We start from the raw sequence: 15345 nt of genomic DNA on the forward strand, positions 1-15345 counted from the left end.
CTAAAACAATAAAAGTAGAGATTGACTATTTGTAGCCTGACCTACATATTATTTTTTGTAGTTGGAACTATAAAATGTTTTAAATGTTCATAATAACTTTTTATTTAGATATATTTTATTAAGAAAATATTTAAGATATGTCATAGCCCTAACTATAAAAAAATAAATAAAGTTCGATGCAGGGGTGGAGCTATGCCCATAATTTCAAAAATTATTACCGTACATATGTAATTTATTTTTTTTATTTTTTCCTGAGCACCGAGCCACACAGCCCAACCTTCATTTTCTCTCTCTCACTTATTCTACTCAGACAATCGATCTGTTGGAGGTTGGACGCCCCCATTTCCGCCGGTTGGCAGTGTCTCCTCCTCTACCTCACCCACTCAGCTACTCCCTATATCTCTCTTTCTATTGTCTCTCTCTTTCCACCACATCTTTTCCACTAAGGCAAGAACCAAGAACCTATCTAGCTACAAATTGACATCTGATCCAACCGTACTTTCACCATCAAAGTGTCCCCAATCTATAAGGAGATAAGTCTTTTCATTATAGATTCATGATATATATCTATATACATGGGTGTTGGGTTTGGCCAGAAATTTAATCTTAGATCTACAAAGTTTCGATCATTGGATTTTGTTGATTTTTGGGTATGTTGGTCAATGGAGATAAGGGTGTCTGGTGGTTTTCTCTAATCGTCGGAAACCACCGGCCACGATGGCCGATGGCGACTACCAGTGCATTTACGTTTTGGGTTTGGCCATAAGTATAATCTTAGATCTACGAAGTTTCGATCGTTGAATTTTGTTGGTTTTGGGGTATGTTGGTCGGTAGGGAAAAAGGTGTCGGTTGGTTACCTCTTATTAGAGATGAGAAATGGGTCGGGCGGCCCATGGGCCGGCTCGCCTCATAGCCCGGCCCGTTACTGTAGCAAACGAGCCGAGCTGGCCCGCTTAGCAAAATGAGGGCCAGGCCAGGCTAGCAATATATGGCCCGCAGCCTAGCCCAGCCTACCACAATGGCCCATGGGCCGGCCCACCAACTGGCGTGTTAAAATGGCCCAGCTCGGCCCACAAAAAAATAAAAAAATATTTAAAAAATTCTGTTTGTATTTAATAATTATAAACATAATAATTAAAAATTATGTTTCTTGTAAACATAATTTTATTGTAATGTTTGTAAACATAATGTTTATTATGTTTGTAAACATAATTTTAGTGTAATTTTTGTAAATGTAATGTTTACTTAAACATCATAATTTTACAAACATCAAAATTATAAGTAAATATTAATAAACATATTTTAAAAAATATTAGTTATATTTTGGAAAAAATAAAAAAATATATTTAAAAAATTATATATAAAAAAATTAAAAATAAATGGCTCCGCCAACCCTACCCAACAGGCCCATGGCTCGGCCCGGCCCACTTTGGCCCATTTATTAAAGGCCACAGGGTCGTGCCAAGCCCAAGTTTTCATTTCCTTGGCCCGGCATGTCTCCTTCGTAGGCCAAATTCGGCCCGGCCTACCAAATAGGTGGGCTAAGCGAGATGCGGGTCGATCCGGCCTACCCATTTCCCATCTCTACCTCTGATCGCCACAAACCACTGGCCACAGTGCCCGGTGAATACTGCTAGTGCGTTTACGCGTTGGGTTTGGCCGAAAGTTTAATATCTTAGATCTACGAAGTTTCAACCATTGGATTTTGTTAGTTTTTTGGGTATATTGGTTGAAGGGGATAAGGGTGTTAGGTGGTTGCCTTTGATCGCAGAAAAACACGGGCCATAGTAATCGGCGGCGTCAGTGCATTTACGCACATTGGGTTTGGTGACTGTCAGTGTGTTTTTCAATTATGGCCGAAAATTAAAGGGATTAATTTTTTCAGTTATAGATTTGCCAATTGCATATTTGAAACTATGTTGATTTTTTATTATTTATTTAAATTTAATGTCAACAATTATTGAGAGATACTTTGAAAGGACAACTCAATTTTCTATTGAAAAACAAAATATTAATAGAAAGAAATCTACTATTGGTAGGAATCAAAGTGAAATTGATATTGGAAAACAAGAAAGTGATACTTGCATGGAAAATAATGTTACTCAAGATCAAAATAAAATTTATAATAAATGAGATATTCAAGTTAAAATGGATGTTCGGGATGAAGATATCCATAATAAAATTGATGTTACTCAACTTCCTACAGATTCTGGACTACGAATTCCAATTATAAAATATGATGTTAATGTTCGAGATGAAATTTGAAGAGCATGCATACAATTGGGTCCTTGTCAACCTCGTAAACATAATTTTTCATAGACAAAAATTGAAAAATCAACATTGAGACGTTTTCAAGCTTAGTTGTTATAATATAGCATAAAAAAAAGATACAGTATTTTGCTTCTATTATTATCTTTTCCAACCAATTATGGAACAAGGAGGTAGTGACACTTTTGTTGAAATGGGGTTCTCAAATTGAAAAATGAAAGAAAAACTTCAAGAGCACGTTGGAAGTCATAATAGTCTACACAATAAAGCTTGAATTAAGTTCAAAGCTTTTATAAATCAAGAGAAATAAGAAAATCCCAACAAACACGAAATGACTATCGAATTCGTTTGGGTGCATCAATAGTGTTAGTCTCTTAGGGTATCGCCACTCAAGAGAGGGTGAATTGAGTGATTAAAATTTTTCTCAATTTTAATAAATATTATTGATTAATGATTTTATTGAAAAATATATATTTGATAAATATAATAAATTATATTTGAGATTAATAATAAATGTAAGCCACAAGATATAACAAAAATAAATATAACGAGGACAAGACAATTTATAGTGGTTTGATATCTTCACATACACCTAGTACACTCTCCCAAGATCTAATCACTTTTGGGGTTCCACTAAATCAAAAACACCAAGGTTTCCACACTAACTCACATTGGAAACTAGATACATACCTATATTACAATGGGTTCTAGGCAACCATTATACCAAAATTTTCTCCCTATCTTATATTGAAAACTATATTCACCTAGATTTTAACGGATCTAGGAAACTTATATAATCATCAATAATAATTTAAATGTTTACAAATAATTTGTCCACACTTTGACACAAATAAATAATTAAGAACAAATTATACAAGACAAAAATATTTAAATAAATAAATAAATTTGTAACCTCAAATAGAGAAATTCGAATTTATTGTAGAAAACTTGAAGAACTTTTCTCTTCTTACCTCGTGGTTCTTTGGTGGATGAACAATGAATTTTTGAGAGCCTTGGAATGCTTGAAAATTAGCTTGAGAGCTTTGGATGTGTAATATGTGCAATGGATTCTCAACAAATGAGTTTGAGGGGGTATTTATAACCATTTTAGCCACTAAAAAAATGATTAATATGAATTTGAAATTCAAAAAATATTTTGACTTTATCAGAAAATAAGAAAACATGTCTTATCTTTAATTCAAAATAAATTTACTTTTTGCATATGAAATTAAGATTTGAAAATTCAAATATAAGATTTTGAGATATAAATGATTAAAACAAAAAAATATGTATAAAAGTAATCTCATTTAATTAAAAAAAAATTACTTTTTACATGAGTAAGAGAAAACATGTCTAAAATCAATTATCTTTAATTTAAAATAAATTTACTTTTTGTATAAGAAAGAGAAAACATATCTAAAAGTAATTCTCCTTTAATTCAAAATAAATATACTTTTTACATAAGTAATAAAAATATTTATCAATAAATAAAAATTCAAACATAAACTTTTGAAGCATAAATGATCAAATGTAGGAAACATTTCTAAAGATAATCCATCTTTAATTTAAAATAAATTTACTCTTTGTACCCACTTTTAATTCAAAATATTTTTTTTTATATGAGAAAGAAATATGTTTATATCATAAAAATATTTTGTTAATCATCAAAACTTAATTAATATGAACAAGTTGCCTCAACAAAAAGATTGTATTCGATTTCTTTTATGACAAAGACTTGCATTTTATGGACATGATGAATCTAAATATTCAAATAATCAAAGGAAATTCCTCGAATTGTTGAACTTTTTGGTAGATCATAATGATGAGATTAACGCAGTTAGTTTCAAGAATGTTCTTGAAAATCTCAAGCTTACATCATTTAACATTCAAAAAGATATTACAAGTGTTGTTGCTTTTGAAACAATAAATGCCATTATCAACGAGATTGGTGATGGGTAATTTTCTATTTTAGTTGATGAATCTCATTGCATCTTACTACTTACATCATTTAACATTCAAAAAGATATTACAAGTGTTGTTGCTTTTGAAACAATAAATGCCATTATCAACGAGATTGGTGATGGGTAATTTTCTATTTTAGTTGATGAATCTCATTGCATCTTACTTAAGGAACAAATATTTATTGTTTTGTGTTATGTGAATAAGAAGGGATGTGTAGTTGAACATTTTGTAGGTATCAAGCATATTTTAAGTACCACATATCTCTCACTTAGGATGCTATTGATAATTTGTTCTCTAGATACAAATTGAGTATATCTAGTTTGAGATGTAAAGGTTATGATGGAACTAGAAATATGCAATATGAGTTTAATGGTCTCATAACACTTGTTTTAAATGAAAACCTAAGTGCTTTTTAACTATATTCATTGTTTTGCTCATCAATTTACACTGACTTTTGTAATCATAGCAAACAAACATGTAGAGATTGAAACATTCTTTAACTTTGTTGTTTTGGTTGTGAATGTTGTTGGAGGATCAACTAAATGGTGTCATATTCTTAGTGAAAAACAAAGATTCAGAATTCTTGAAGCACTCAATCATGGTGAAATATCAAATGGATGGGGTCTTAATCAACAAACTACTCCTAAATGTTTCGGTGATACACGTTAGAGCTCTCACTATGGTTCTTTATTGAACTTGATTCACATGTTTTCATTTACAATTGATGTCATTGAAATAATTGCTAATGATATTCCAAGTTTTGGAAAAAGAGGTGAAACACGTAATTTGTTGAGTTTAATAATAATATTTAACTTTGTATTTAGTCTACATCTCATGAAAAAGATTTTAAAAATGTCAAATGAATTATCAAATGCTCTACAAAAGAAAGATCAAGATATTGTCAATACCATGGGATTAGTGAAAATTTGTAAAGAACAGCTTCAAGCAATGAGCGACGATGAATGAGATTCTTTTTTAGAAATAGTTTATTTTTTCTGTCAAAAACACAGTATTAATATTCCCAACATGGATGATATTTATAAACCTCTAGATCATTCATGTCGTAACACTCCATAAATGACGAATTTGCATCACTTTTCTTAGCAGTTATTGATATGAAATTTCAGGAGTTGAATGATCATTTTTCTTAGATAAATAGTGAATTGTGCATTTGTATAGTATGCTTGTGTCTAGATGATTCATTCTTTGCTTTTGATAAGAATAAATTAATTCAACTTGGTGAGTATTATCCCGAAGATTTTTTACCAATAGATTTTTTGGCGCTTGATAATATACTTGAAACATATATTATTAATGTGTGTACTGACAAGAATTTTAAAAGACTACGGAGCCTTAGTGATCTTGCACATAAATAGATAGCAAAAAAAAAAAAAAATGATATGTATCTATTAGTTTATAGACTTTTGACGCTAGCATTAATTATTCACGTTGCTACTGCTATAATAGAAATAGTATTTTCTGTTATGAAACTTGTCAAGAATCGACTGTGCAGTTGAATTGGAGATCAATTATTGAACGATAGTTTAGTTATGTGTATTGAAAAAAATGTATTTAATGAAATTGATAATAATGTTATTATATGACATTGTCAAAATATGAAAACACGTTGAGAATAATTATAATAATTTATTGATATATATTTTTTAATATTATTTAATTTGTGTTCACTTTGTCGACTTTCGAAGTGAGTATAATTTTATTTATGGAAATATATATAAACATTTTTACTTTCATCTGCTTGCATCTAACAAAAGTGAGAATACCAACGGAGAGGAAAAGTATCATGTAGTTGGGGGACTATATATTCTATTATGAAATCCCATCTAACAAGGGGAAATATATTCCCTTCCCCTTTTTACCTCTCCCTGCCCATCTAAACATCCACTTAATTACGTCATAAAATGAATAGAAAGTATTTTCATTTCATGGAAATAGAAAATATTATTACATTTTAATTTTTATATTTTTCTTTCATTACATAATACTTAGGAGAGTAAAAGTTTAGTTTATCCGAACCTATCAATTCGATTTAGTTTTACCATATATTGGTTCACTTTTGTTAAATTTTCTTAAAAGTTTAATTTTCAATCTGATTTTTTAATTGAAAGAATCGAATTTTAAAATGATATTATTTTAATATTTATAAAACGACTAAATTTTTTCTAATTTTTGTTTTTTCTACGTGTCATGTGAAAATCATTTGAATTAAGGAGTTAAATGGTGGAAAACAACTAGATCCCTAATTTAAAAATATGTAATTAATTAATTTTGATTCTCTTAATACTAAGATGGTATTCATTAATGAAAATATAGATAAAAAAATATAAAATATGAAAAGTATTCAAGATTTTTATCATTTTTAATGTGTTTATTAAATTTATTAAGATTTTTAAAAATATATTTATCTTTTTTTTTTCTTAAAATAAGCATATATTAATTCTTATAAATAAAAAAGTAACACTCATATTTTTTAGTATATTTTAAAAAATTTAACAAATAATTTGATAAAAATTTAAAGATACTTCTTAGACTTTTATTGATTATTCAGTATCATTGATGTTACTTATTTTAACAAATATTGCTTAAGAGGAAAAGATTTTTAATTTAAAAATTACAAATAATTTTTCCTAATCTTAATTATCACTCGTATCATATATTTCACCGCTTCTCATCGCACAGCGCACCGTACGCCATTGCTAAGAGCCTAAGAGACCTCCGCACAGCCTCAACCGTCGATCACAGGCAGTAAGAGTTTCCCCTCAACTTATTTCCACATGCTTTCGTTTGTTTATTTGACAATTGTGTGACGAGGGTTGTGGAGATATGGAAATAAAAAAACCTAAAATTAGTGGGTTTTAGGATTTGAGGGGATTTTAATTACATACGCCCGATCCAATTCACAAGTCTTTTAATTACAAACATTGTAGATTTCAATTGGGTATTTTCGTAGCTCCATTAATAGCGAGTGTGTGATGAACGCTAATCATTTGGAATGCACTTGTCGAACATTTAAAAGTAAATTATTCTTTTTAATGGCTGCGTCGTTGTGATTTCCTGCATAACTTTTTTTCCCTATTAGATTGGAGGAACAAATTTTATCTAAAGTGGTACAAATTTTATGAATTTTCTTATGTCTTGACTATTGTCAATGATTTTAGTAGGAAATGATCCTGAAATGTATCTGATTGGAATGGTTATCTTGTGATGGATAGATGGTGGTACATGAAGAATTAGAATAAGAAATGAAAGCCTAGGTGAATGTGGCAGCAATTAGAGGTAAAGTGTGGGGACCTTTTTAACACAGTGTGCCTATGTGCAATGTAGTTCCATGTAATAGTTCTGAAGAAATGTAGGGAGGTAAAAGATTAGTGGCAATAAAGAACATGATTCACTTATATGAAACGAGTGTTAGCGTATTTAGTATTAGGGTAGTTTAGTCTTTTCCTCTTTTATCTATTTGTTTTATATATACTTTAATGTCCTTTTCTAAACCCTAATGTTAGAGTGTGAATGTGGTTTGGCTTAGATTCTTCACATGGTATCAGAGCATTAAATCTGCCATTGTTCTTCATCTTCTGCAACTGTTCTTCATCCTTGGCTGCTTTTCAAGTTGCCCAACCCCCATGACAGCCAACCGACGCCACTGCCATCAGCATCAGACCGCCGCTGCCGGACGCGACCATCACCGCTGCTTCTGTTCGACCGCCATCGCCGAAGTCGCCTGCTGTCGCCTCCTCGTCGTCGCCGCTTCTGTTCGACCGCCATAGCCCACGCATCGTCGCCGCCTTTGTTCGACCGCCTGCCATCGCCTCTTCCCCAGCGCGTCTGCCGCCGTTAAATCGGCCTCCCCGTCGTTCGTTGCAGCCTCCTCCTCGCTTCCCCTGTCCGCCATTAACGAGCCCTCCCAAGCTGCTGGATCTGGTCTAGGCCCAGCCTCAAATAATCCCAAGCTGCTGCCCAGATCTGGTCTAGGCCCAGATCTGACAGATCCGGTCTAGATCCAGATCTGATAGATCCGGTCTAGATCCAGATCTGATAGATCCGACCATCCAACATATTGGTATTTTGGCTTGATCCTTGAGATTTTGTTATCTGATTTTTATTTTTTATATTGGCAGTATTGGAGATTATTTGAAATTTTGGTGTATTGTGTGGATTATTGGTTGGCAATAGTGTTCTTTTATTGACTCTAGAATGGCAACTGACAGAGATGATTCCCTTCAATCCATTAGTGTAAAATTAAATGGAAAGAATTTTTCATATTGGGGCACTGTGATGAAAAATTTTCTTAAAGGTAAAAAATTATGGGGCTATGTCAGTGGAACAGTTGTGCAACCTACGAGTAGTGGCAATAATTATGTGACAGAGTTAGATGTTTGGGAGTCCAATGATGCAAAAATTCTTACTTGGATTCACAATTCTGTTGAGCATTCTATTGGTACACAATTGGTGAAATATGAAACGGCTAAGGAGGTTTGGGATCACTTGCAAAAGTTATTCACTAAGTCTAATTTTGCTAAGACATATCAATTGGAGAATGATATACGAACATTACAACAGAAGAATATGAGTATCTTGGAGTTTTATAATGCTATGACTTCGATTTGGGATAAATTGGCACTTACAGAATCGACAGGATTGAAAGAATGTAAAGATTATATTACTTATAGAGAAGAGCAGCGATTAGTTCAATTTTTGATGGCACTTCGTAGTGATTTTGAGGGACTTAGAGGCTCCATTTTATATCGCACCCCACTTCCCTCAGTTGATTCAGTGGTTAGTGAACTTGTGGTTGAGGAAACACATTTGAAATCTCTAGCAGGAGAGATATTTCTTCCTTCATCTAGCACCTCAGTATTGGCTGTACCTTCTCACTCACCTATGTTCTAAATTGTTGAAGAAACAACAACAGTCACAGAGCCAACAACAATCACAACAACGATTCTATCGTCCCAATGCTAACACAGTAGATGTCGTGCCACTTCCTGACTCTTCTATACTTGGAGCACCGCCCCTCTCTGGTCCTTTGTTGACTGATCTAGCAAAACAGTTTTAGAAGTTCCTAGCCACACAGCCACGTACTATGTCTGCCAATTTGTCATCCCAATCTCCCTCAGGTATTTCTTCCTCATGGATCTTTGACTCAGGTGCTTCCAAGCACATGTCACCTTATATAACATATTTTGATTCCTTGTGTCCCTCTAACTCATCTCTGTCTGTTATGACTGCCAATGGCACCCCATTGCCCCTTGCAGGCGTTGGTTCTGTTAATACACATAATTTATCGCTTTCAGATGTCTATTGTGTTCTAGCTCTTACCTTGAATCTTATATCTGTTGGTCAATTATGTGATTCTGGTTACTTGGTTCAGTTTTCTTCTACTGCTTGTTGTGTACAGGATCCTCGATCTCAGAAGGTGATTGGGATAGGCCGTAGACAAGGAGGGCTATATGTTTTAGACAATCTGAGGCCATCGCATGTTGCAGCCTCTGGTGTTGACTTGTCATCCTTCTCTTTGAATTCCTCTTCTTCTAGTTTTTATTTGTGGCATTCTCGCCTTGGACATGTTTTTGCCAGTCATTTAAATTTTTTAGCTTCTAAAGGTCATTTGGGAGATTTGAAAACTCATGACATTTCTGATTGTAGTGGTTGCAAATTAGCTAAATTTTTTGCTTTACCTTTTGCTCGCAGTGTCTCTCGTTCAGTTGCACCATTTGATCTTATTCATTTTGATGTATGGGGACCTGCTCCAATTGCTACAAAAGGAGGGTCTAGATATTATGTCTCTTTTATTGATGATTATAGTCGTTATTGTTGGGTTTATCTTATGAAACGTCGTAGTGATTTTCTTCCTATTTATCGTTCGTTTAGAGCACTTGTTAAAACTCAACATTCTTCTGTAATTAAATGCTTTCGGTGTGACTTGGGTGGAGAGTATACTTCTATTGATTTTTCTACATTGCTTACTTCTGATGGGACAATTCACCAAACTTCTTGTACTGACACCCCGCAACAAAATGATATTGCTGAACGAAAACATAGGCACATTGTAGAAATTGCCCATTCTCTTCTCTTGTCTACCAACGTTCCTAGTGAATTTTGGGGAGAAGCAATTCTCACTGCTGTTTCTTTAATTAATAAGATTCCCTCTTCTCACACTTTGGGTTTGTCTCCTTTTGAAACATTGTTTGGTCATCCTCCTGATTATTCCTTATTGAAAGTTTTTGGTTGTACTTGTTTTGTCCTTCGTCCTAAAGTAGAACGTAGTAAGTTGACTTCGCGTTCTGCTCTCTGTGTCTTTTTAGGTTATGGGGAGGGCCAAAAGGGTTATCGTTGTTTTGATCCCATTAATAAAAAATTATATGTTTCCCGTCATGTTGTGTTTCTTGAGCATATCCCATTCTCCTCCATTTCTGATAATACTCATGACGTGACAGAGTCTAATCTCATTCGTATTGACCCATTTTCTGATGATTTTGATAGCTCTCTTTCCCATACCCCATGTACTGGTGGTCCTCCATGCACTTCAGGTACACATACGCCGGCTCAGGTTGCTCCCACTCCTTCTATGGCCTCTGAAGTACCGTCTGAGATTATTGATCCTGCTCCTGCCCCTTCTGCTACTCCTCTACCATCTCCTCCTCGATATCCTCAACATCTTCATAAGTCCACTCAGTTACCTGATTTTGCTTATTCTTGTTACTCGGATTCCTTTCGTTGTTTCTTAACTTCTATTCACCAATTTTCTGAACCTTCCTCCTATAAAGACGCTATATTAGATCCTCTTTGGCAACAGGCTATGACTGATGAACTTTCTGCTCTACATAAGACAGACACTTGGGACTTGGTTCTGTTGCCTCCAGGTAAACATTCTATTGGTTCTCGTTGGGTTTACAAGATCAAAACCAAATCTGATGGTTCGATTAAACGTTACAAGGCTAGATTGGTTGCTAAGGGGTTTGCTCAACAGTATGGTCTTGATTATGAGGAGACCTTTGCTCTTGTTGCCAAGATGGCCACAGTTCGTACTCTTATTGCAGTTGCATCTATTCATCAATGGAGTCTCTCTCAGTTGGATGTTAAAAATGCATTTTTGAATGGGAATCTTCAAGAAGACGTTTATATGGTTCCTCCACCTGGCGTTTCTCATCATCCTGGATATGTTTGCAAACTCAAGAAAGCTCTTTATGGTCTCAAACAGGCACCTCGTGCTTGGTTTGAGAGGTTTTCCACTGTTGTTGTCTCTCTCGGATTTACACCCAGTCATCATGACTCTGCTTTATTCTTTCGATGCACTTCAACCGATCGCATTCTACTTCTATTATATGTTGATGACATGATTATTACTGGTGATGATGGTGACGGGATTGCTGATTTGAAATCTAAATTGACTTCTCGTTTTGAAATGAAGGACTTGGGTCCTTTATCTTATTTTTTGGGGATCGAAGTTGCTTCTTCTCCTAGAGGTTATCTTTTCTCTCAATCGAAGTATGCTACAGATGTTATTGCGCGTGCTTGTCTTACTGATACAAAAATTGTTGCCACTCCTCTTGAGGCCAATGCTCGCTACTCACATTCTAATGGTGAACTCTTGACAGATCCCACTTTGTATCGCACTATTGTTGGATGTCTTGTTTATCTCACCATTACATGCCCTGATATTGCTTATCCTATTCACATTGTTAGTTAATTTGTTTCCGCTCCTACTACAGTTCATTGGGCAACTGTTGTTCGTATTGTGCGTTATCTTCGTGGTACTTGCTTTCAGAGTCTTCTGTTCCCCTCAACATCCTCTTTCGAGCTCCGTGCATACTCTGATGCTGATTGGGCTAGTAACCCCACTGATTGCAAGTCCACTACTGGCTTTTGCAAATTTTTGGGTGATTCTCTTATCTCTTGGAAAAGTAAGAAACATATCGTTGTTTCTCGTTCTTCTACTGAAGCAGAGTATCGTGCTATGGCATCCACTACTACTAAGATTGTGTGGTTGCATTGGTTACTTGCAGATATGGGTATTCCTCTTTCCTCTCCAACCCCTATGTATTGTGACAATAAAAGTGCTATTCAAATCTCTCACAACTCTGTATTCCATGAGCGCACGAAACATATTGAGATTGATTGTCATATTATTCGCCATCATCTTCAACATGGCACTATCTCCTTACCCTTTGTATCTTCATCGTTGCAGCTTGCGGATTTCTTTACGAAGTCTCATCCAGTTCCTTGTTTTCATTTCTTGCTTGACAAAGTCTCGTTGCTTCTTGTTGTAGCATCGTGAGTTTGAGAGGGGATGTTAGCGTATTTAGTATTAGGGTAGTTTAGTCTTTTCCTCTTTTATCTATTTGTTGTATATATACTTTAATGTCCTTTTCTAAACCCTAATGTTAGAGTGTGGATTGTTGTAATCTTGTCTTCTTCCTCTTTATTCTTCTTCTTTGTTTTGTTCTTCTACATTGAATGTGGTTTGGCTTAGATTCTTCACAACGAGGACATGACTTAAGTGGCACAAGTCGGAGAACAAGATTCCTCAGAGTGAACCCGATTGACTCGGGCAAGGCTCAAGTCAAATTTACTTGTTCTTGTATCCATTTCTTGGACGGGACTCCAAATGTTCAATTGAGTTAAGTTTTTACATGTACCATGTCACAAAATGAGACTTGGTCTTCATCTATTAGTAAAGCTAAAGGCTGGTGAAGAGTGGTTAAACAGTAAAAAGGAAAACACACCATCCTCATAATAAGAAGACCTCACGAGCATGGCACAACGGTAAAACACAAGGAGGATAATAGGAGCATTGGAGGTTCTAATCCTTGTAGCATCTTGGAAGGCAAAATTATTGCTGGAAGGCAACATTAAGGTTGGAAGGCAAGTCGCCCATGTGGAGGCAGGGTCATGGTGCGCCATATCACCCCTCCGGGGAGTCTCGTCCGCACGACATAAAGGTAGGGTCCACGGGGAGGGTAGTCATTTCTCAAAAGTCCACTCCAAGTGTGTGTAGGTTGTGACTGCATCTGGATTTACTCAAAGGGTGAAATAAGGGGGAAGGCTGTTCTCCCCAGGATTATTTGGGCGAAGTAGGGACACCTAGGTCATAGAAAAAAAAAAAAGAAAAGACATTTAGAGAACACTAATAAAAAAAAAATGTAGAAAACAAAGTACCATTATGTTGTCATATGTAGAGAATCCAAGAGCCTAGAAACAAGGAACTAATACACCTAATGCACTTGAGGTGCATCTCCTTTTAGCCCTGAAGTTTTTCTAGCTGTTGCCTTGTTAAAAATAGGAGAGGGGAAATCATGTATAGGTTCTTGCATCCGCAATTTTATAGTCAAGTGACTGCATAACCAAGAAGTTTTTTGGTTTCTTTTAGGTGTCCTTATGATGTAGTGATATGGGGTAATTTGACATCTCGATCATCTTCAGTTGCTAGCTATTTAAATGAATTCTCTCTATGATGTCAATTGTTTAGCTAGTATTTGAGTTTATGTACATATGCCAGCTTGGAATATGCCTGCATGACCAGATGTTGCTTTGCGATATTTTAAAATTTTCTTGCTTTGCGATTTCCTTTTTGTACTTAGATTCCCTTGCATGTTTGATTTCAAGAAAGAAGAAGATGATGATGTTCTTAAACTGTGTGATGATTTATGTTAATTCAATTACAAACCTTTTATCATAGGTGAATTTTTGTATTTTTGTACTTTAAAAATTACATTTGGTGTCTGTAAGTTGTTGACAAGGACATTAAAAATTTGTGATGAACTCTCCTTTGTTCTATTGTTGATCTTCAATACTTTATATATTGTTAGAGTGTGGCTATATTATACGATGTCTTTGCAAATCCATGGTAAAATTCCACTAATCCCGTTAATGCATTATGCATTCAGTTTCTCATTTCATTCTGCACTCTTCATTTGGTAGACTTAAGTAAAATTTTAATTGTCGTTTCATTATAACAATACAATGTCTAAAGTAGTTTGTTCCATGCATTTTTTAGTGCTTGAAGCAGAATGAATTTCCTCATGTCACACCTGCGCCTCTGTAAACATTTGTGTTAGATAGAACTTTGTAACATTTTTAAGTTGGAGTTGTGAATTTCAACTGTTCAGCACCAGTAGCTATCATACTGATGACCTTTTCTTGTGTGAGAATAAGCATTTATGCATGTTTGTTTCTTTATTGAACAAAATCCATCATACTCACCTTTTTCATTTCTTTTTTGCCCTTCTTAGGATAAGTGTTTATAATTTTACTACAGACTTCATCATTTTCAGGGTTTAGTTTTTCACTACTGAAAGTTACCACGAAAATGTAACTCGTTCATCTTGGTTAATATTGTTTGACATGCATGGTTAGGTCTCTCATTTATCCTCTCTCATTCTGTCTTCTTGCGATGCATTTTAGCGGGTATTTAAATTACAGGTAGGAAATTATGGCCGAGGAAGCTCCCCAAAACAAGCTGAAGGTGAGTAGTCATTTACCATTGAAGTTATATTTATATTTTATCTTGCAGATGTCTTTAAAAGCTGAATGGAATTCTCTGCCTACTGATTCTAGATCTGTTTAGATGCTGAACATGCAAAATGCAGCATTTGTCTAAATATTTGGCACGATGTTGTCACTGTTGCTCCCTGCTTTCACAACTTCTGGTTTGTAACTTGTCATGTTTTTGATCTTGTCCTAATTATTTGAGTTTGTTCCTTTCTAAACAAGAGCTTGTATTTTCATTTTAAGCAACGGATGTTTCTCAGAGTGGCTGAAAAGGTCCCAGGAGAAACACTCAATTGTTCTTTGTCCCCATTGTCGATCAGCAGTGCAATTTGTAGCAAGAAACCATTTTCTGCATAACATTGAAGGGGTAACTTCATATTGGTTTCTCTATTCTTGTGGATTTTATCTATTTGTGCTCTTTTATTGGGCCAATTTTCCAGTCTTTGGTTACTCTGGTTGGATCATTTTATATTAAAACATGTAGGCAGGGTTGGAGCCAAGAGCTCTTTACAAAATTAAAACTCTACACTCAAAAATTCCCAAAATAAAATTTCCTTTAAACTATTTCCCAGAATAAAAGTTTCCTTAATATTTTTAATCCAT

The 15345-nt window shown here is 34.6% G+C and overlaps 1 protein-coding gene across 16 annotated transcripts in view; it reads left to right on the forward strand.

Moving 5' to 3' along the window:
* The window catches only part of LOC127794568 (uncharacterized), a 40325-nt gene that overhangs the window by 15546 nt on the left and 9434 nt on the right, over positions 1-15345 (forward strand). Inside the window, exons 1-5 of one of the 16 annotated variants that reach the window (XM_052325778.1) lie at positions 7742-8311; positions 9650-9743; positions 14656-14716; positions 14819-14900; positions 14986-15109. In XM_052325778.1, the coding sequence (XP_052181738.1) occupies positions 9729-9743; positions 14656-14716; positions 14819-14900; positions 14986-15109 (282 nt within the window). In that variant the 5' untranslated portion in view covers positions 7742-8311; positions 9650-9728. Of the gene's footprint in view, positions 1-7741; positions 8312-9649; positions 9744-14609; positions 14717-14808; positions 14901-14985; positions 15110-15345 lie in introns of those variants that run through there. The other 15 variants (XM_052325770.1, XM_052325789.1, XM_052325832.1 and 12 more) reach the window with 15 other exon arrangements.

Source organism: Diospyros lotus, chromosome 1 (genome assembly GCF_014633365.1).
Source record: "Diospyros lotus cultivar Yz01 chromosome 1, ASM1463336v1, whole genome shotgun sequence".
NCBI lineage: Eukaryota > Viridiplantae > Streptophyta > Magnoliopsida > Ericales > Ebenaceae > Diospyros > Diospyros lotus.